This window comes from Tupaia chinensis, unplaced genomic scaffold, assembly GCF_000334495.1.
Source record: "Tupaia chinensis unplaced genomic scaffold, TupChi_1.0 Scaffold000116_2, whole genome shotgun sequence".
Lineage (NCBI taxonomy): Eukaryota > Metazoa > Chordata > Mammalia > Scandentia > Tupaiidae > Tupaia > Tupaia belangeri.
Window position 1 is genome coordinate 36,695 of NW_006159581.1, and position 4,027 is coordinate 40,721.

Genomic DNA, 4,027 nt, shown 5'->3' on the forward strand with positions numbered 1-4,027 from the left:
TTTTTTTTTTTTTTTTCTGTCCCTTTCTGTCTTCTCCAGGTGTGGTGTCTGTCTTGGTGACTGTCGGGGGTTGATTATTTGTGTTCTCGTGCTGGTTTTTCATCCTAGCTGGTGACAATTGCCTTTGACAATAAGCTACTTCGTGTGTGTCTCAGGTCGTCTAAATTAACGTTTCCATCGTGGGCCTAGATATGTGTCATGGCCGCTTCCCGTGTGTCCTAGCCTTATGTTCATGTTTTCTGGGAGCACTCTCTTTCGCTGTCACATTGCCTTTGTAGGGGTCACTTTCACTGTTTTATACATTTCTTTTCTCTCTTGGTCATAAAGCCATGTTGTTGTGGAAGGCTCACTTCCTGTATCCTCTTTTCACGGCTGCTTCCTGTCTGTCCAACCACTTCCTGTTTGTCCAGGTTATTTTCTTGCTTTTGGCCATGCTTAATTTTTCTTGGCCCCGGCCTTATTCTTGCTTCCAAGTGTTTGTCCCTTTATTCTGTCTCTCTTAATTGTTTGCCGTATCTTCAGCCACTCCTTGTCAGTTGGAGTATTTCCTGTCTGCTCCACTTCGCCTTTTGCCTGCCTTGCGGTTATGGCTGCTTCTCTACCCTGCGGCCTCCTCCCATACCTCCCTTCTCTAATATTGCTACCCCTGACCCTCTGTTGCCATCCCCTGATGCTGCTTTCTGGGTATTTGGGTTTGATCTGGGATTTGGAAGAGTTTGGAAACTGCTCATTGCTATTTGGTCAAGACGAAAATAGAGGGGTTCATTCGGAAGATCTTTGTTGGGAGAATAGGGCGTGGTGGTAAATACCCTCCATGACCCTTGTCCTTATCTTGGTTCTGGTCCTAGAGCTGGAGATAGGTATCTGAGTGGAACATGGAAGGCAGATGGGCTTACGGTATAAAGGAGGGTCAGAAGAGGGGCCTAGCTGGGAGGGGAACTGGAGGGACTTATGGGTATCTGTTCTGGGGCTTGGATAACTGAGCCCAAGAGCCGCCCTTTTTATTTTCCTCTTCTTTTATTTTTTGGAAAGTTTATTCATTTGTTCCATGAGCAGGAGAGAGAGAGAGAGAGAGAGAGAGAGAATGAATCTCCAAATCTCCAAAAGGGTCTTCATGTTACCATCTACCCCCAGCCCTCAGTGAGCCATGGGTCATGAGCATATATGTGCCTGATGTATCTGGGAGGTCTCTGGAAATCCTCCCATGTGAGATTTCCTATCAGAAGGTTGCATTTCACCACTGTACCAACAGCTGTATTTTTTCCCTTTCTTTTGAAATTGTTTTTAAATAATTATTTTATTTAAATTTATTTACTTATTTATTTATTTTAATCTGACCAGAGAGGGACAGAGTGAGAGAGAGGAAAAGCAAGAAAGCAAGCCACCAGGTCTGGGACTTGAACTGGTCAGCCATGTGGAAGTCCAGCGCCCTTAACCACTATGCCACCTGTTGGCCCCCAGCTGCGTTTTTCAAAGGCCAGTTATGAGGCCTGAGTTTTGGTTACCAGTGAGGACTGTTTTCCAAATTTGTTCTGAGTATGGATGTTTAACCTCTGGGGAGTTTCTTTTTTTTTCTTTAGGTTTTTGCCATCAGGTGTGTGTGCTCATCAGAGAGACAGAGAGAGGGAAAGAAGTGAGAAATCATTCCCATGAGGGATGGCCACACCATAATCTCTTCTCCTCCATTCTCCTGGGATTTTGGGCATGCATGCCTGTGTGCTCAGTGTGATACTCAAGCCGCTGGGTCTGGGACTCGAACCGTGATCAGCAATGTGGGAATCCAGCACCTTAGCCACCATACCACCTTCTGGCCACAACTTCTGGGGAATTTTGAAACTTTTGAACCCCATGAAATTCTAAATGGCTGTGCAAAAGGCGTATACTTTTTCTTTTATGGAGAAAGACTCCTAGCTTTCGTCAGATTGTCATGTGGGTCCATGGCCGCCTTCTATTCAGGAGTGAAAATTTACCCACAATATTAGAGACATTCTTATTCAATGGGTTGGGGCAGTGGTGAGGAAGTAGGTGGTTTATGGTTCTAAGGATTCCTAGTGTCAGTAGGAATTTGGGAAACAGGGTAGAATCTTCTAGAAGAGGGTTGGGGAAGTTGGGGTTTGCAATCCCAGGAAGGGTCTGGGGAAAGAGGCTTTCAAGGAGGCTGTGTTTGCTGAGGTGGATCTGAGAACCAGGAGGAGGGTAGCCCTGAGGTCTTCTTGGCAGGCCTGGGAGGTGCTGAGGGTTTGAGGGGTAGGGTCAGGCATTCTCTAAGAGGACCTGAGAATGAAGGTTGGGGTTGGCATGGGGCAGTCCTGGTGTCCCGGCTGCTCATGGGCCCCACTGGGGGTTACATGTGTGTCTCCCTCAGGCTGCCCATGGACCCCGGGGGCTGAAGGGAGAGAAGGGAGAGCCTGCGGTGCTGGAGCCTGTAAGTTACCTGGTCACTGAGCCGAGAGCCATGGGAGGAGAGAAGGAAGTGGGGCTGGGGGTGAGGGTGCTGGCCCTGTAGCCTTTGACTTGTAACCTTTACCTCCTCAGGGTATGCTTGTAGAAGGGCCCCCTGGCCCAGAAGGCCCTGCGGTAAGTGTAGTGTGACCTGTTGGTCTCCATTATTTTCGCAGAGACCCTTCCTAAGCACTCATCTGAGTCTTCCTCAGCCTTCCCCCTATGCCCAGGCCTCCTGAGAACCCCAGAGAGTCCCTCCAATCAAAGCACCCCAGATTCTCGGACCTCTTCTGTAGAGACTGCCTCTCTTCTGTCTGAATGCCCATATCTGAACCCCCCCCCCTTTTGTTTTCAGGGAATGACTGGTCCTCCTGGCATCCAGGGGAACCCAGGCCCAGTTGGAGACCCTGGCGAGAGGGTAAGGGAGTGTGTATGTGTGTATGTGTGTGTCTGTGTGTGTTGTGGGGGTGGGATAGGGAGCTTCAGAGGAGCCACTGCACTCAACAGGAGGGTGCCATGCTCAGGAATCAGGCTGATTAACAGATGGGGGTGGTCATGCTCCTCGGTGCCCAGGGAGGAGGGTCAGCGGGTTGGGGAGTACTCTGGTGTCTCACCCTCGTTTTTCTTTGTGGCGTTGGGGAATTCAGGGAGATCTAGCAAAGTCTGCATTTACTCTGTCGAGCAGGGCTTCAAAATGATGCCAAGACCCTGGCATACCCCTGTCACCCCATCTTTCTTTCTTTTTTTTTTTTCTGAGAGATTTTTGCTATAGGGTATGTGCATTCGCCAGACAGAGAGAGACAGAGAGACAGAAAGCGAGAAATCACCCTCCAGGGGGGATGGCCATGCCACAATCCCTTCTCCTCCATTCTCCTCTCAGGATCTTGGGCACGCACGCACACGCGCCCGGCATGAGTTTAAGCCACTGGGTCCGGGACGCGAACCATGGTCAACTACGTGGGAGTCCAGCGACATAGCCATTACGCTAACTGCTGGTTCCCCATCTTTCTTTATGTCCCCTCCACAGGGTCCCCCTGGCCGAGCTGGCCTCCCTGGATCGGATGGGGCCCCTGGCCCCCCTGGCACATCTCTTATGCTCCCAGTGAGTGGTCTTCTGGGACTTGCAGCGGGCTGATGGTGGGCAGGGACTGGTGTCGTGTTACCAAGAACCAGAGACCAAGAAGGCTGTGGGAGTTTCTAAAACCATTAATCAAAAGGATCGATCTTTGGGGTGGGGGAATAAGGCTTCATTCTACACCATAGAACCAAACGTGAGTCTCCCAGAACCAGACTCGGATAACCTAGCACTGAGCAGAGAATTCTATGTCCCAGAGGGTCTCAAGCCAGAGAGTCTTTGGGAGGAAGAGGCTAGAGGAGGGGGGAAGACGACAGGAGTTGTTTCTGAAACCCTGTAAGCGGTTATCCGGAACCCACCGGTGGTTCTGGAGGAGGACACCAAGGGTGTCCCAGGGCTGGCGGTGGGACAGAGGTGCTGGATGATGCCTCTGGCCGGGAGGGTCCCACGGGTGTCCTGGCAGAGGCCTTAGCCCTCTCGCCCTGCCCCTCAGTTCCGGTTCGGCAGCAG

The 4,027-nt window shown here is 50.8% G+C and overlaps 1 protein-coding gene across 1 annotated transcript in view; it reads left to right on the forward strand.

Moving 5' to 3' along the window:
• COL11A2 (collagen type XI alpha 2 chain) overlaps positions 1-4,027 on the forward strand; it is a 40,071-nt gene that overhangs the window by 14,259 nt on the left and 21,785 nt on the right. The window contains 4 exon segments of the mRNA XM_014586180.1: positions 2,366-2,425; positions 2,536-2,577; positions 2,798-2,860; positions 3,470-3,544. Coding sequence (XP_014441666.1) covers positions 2,366-2,425; positions 2,536-2,577; positions 2,798-2,860; positions 3,470-3,544 — 240 coding nt within the window.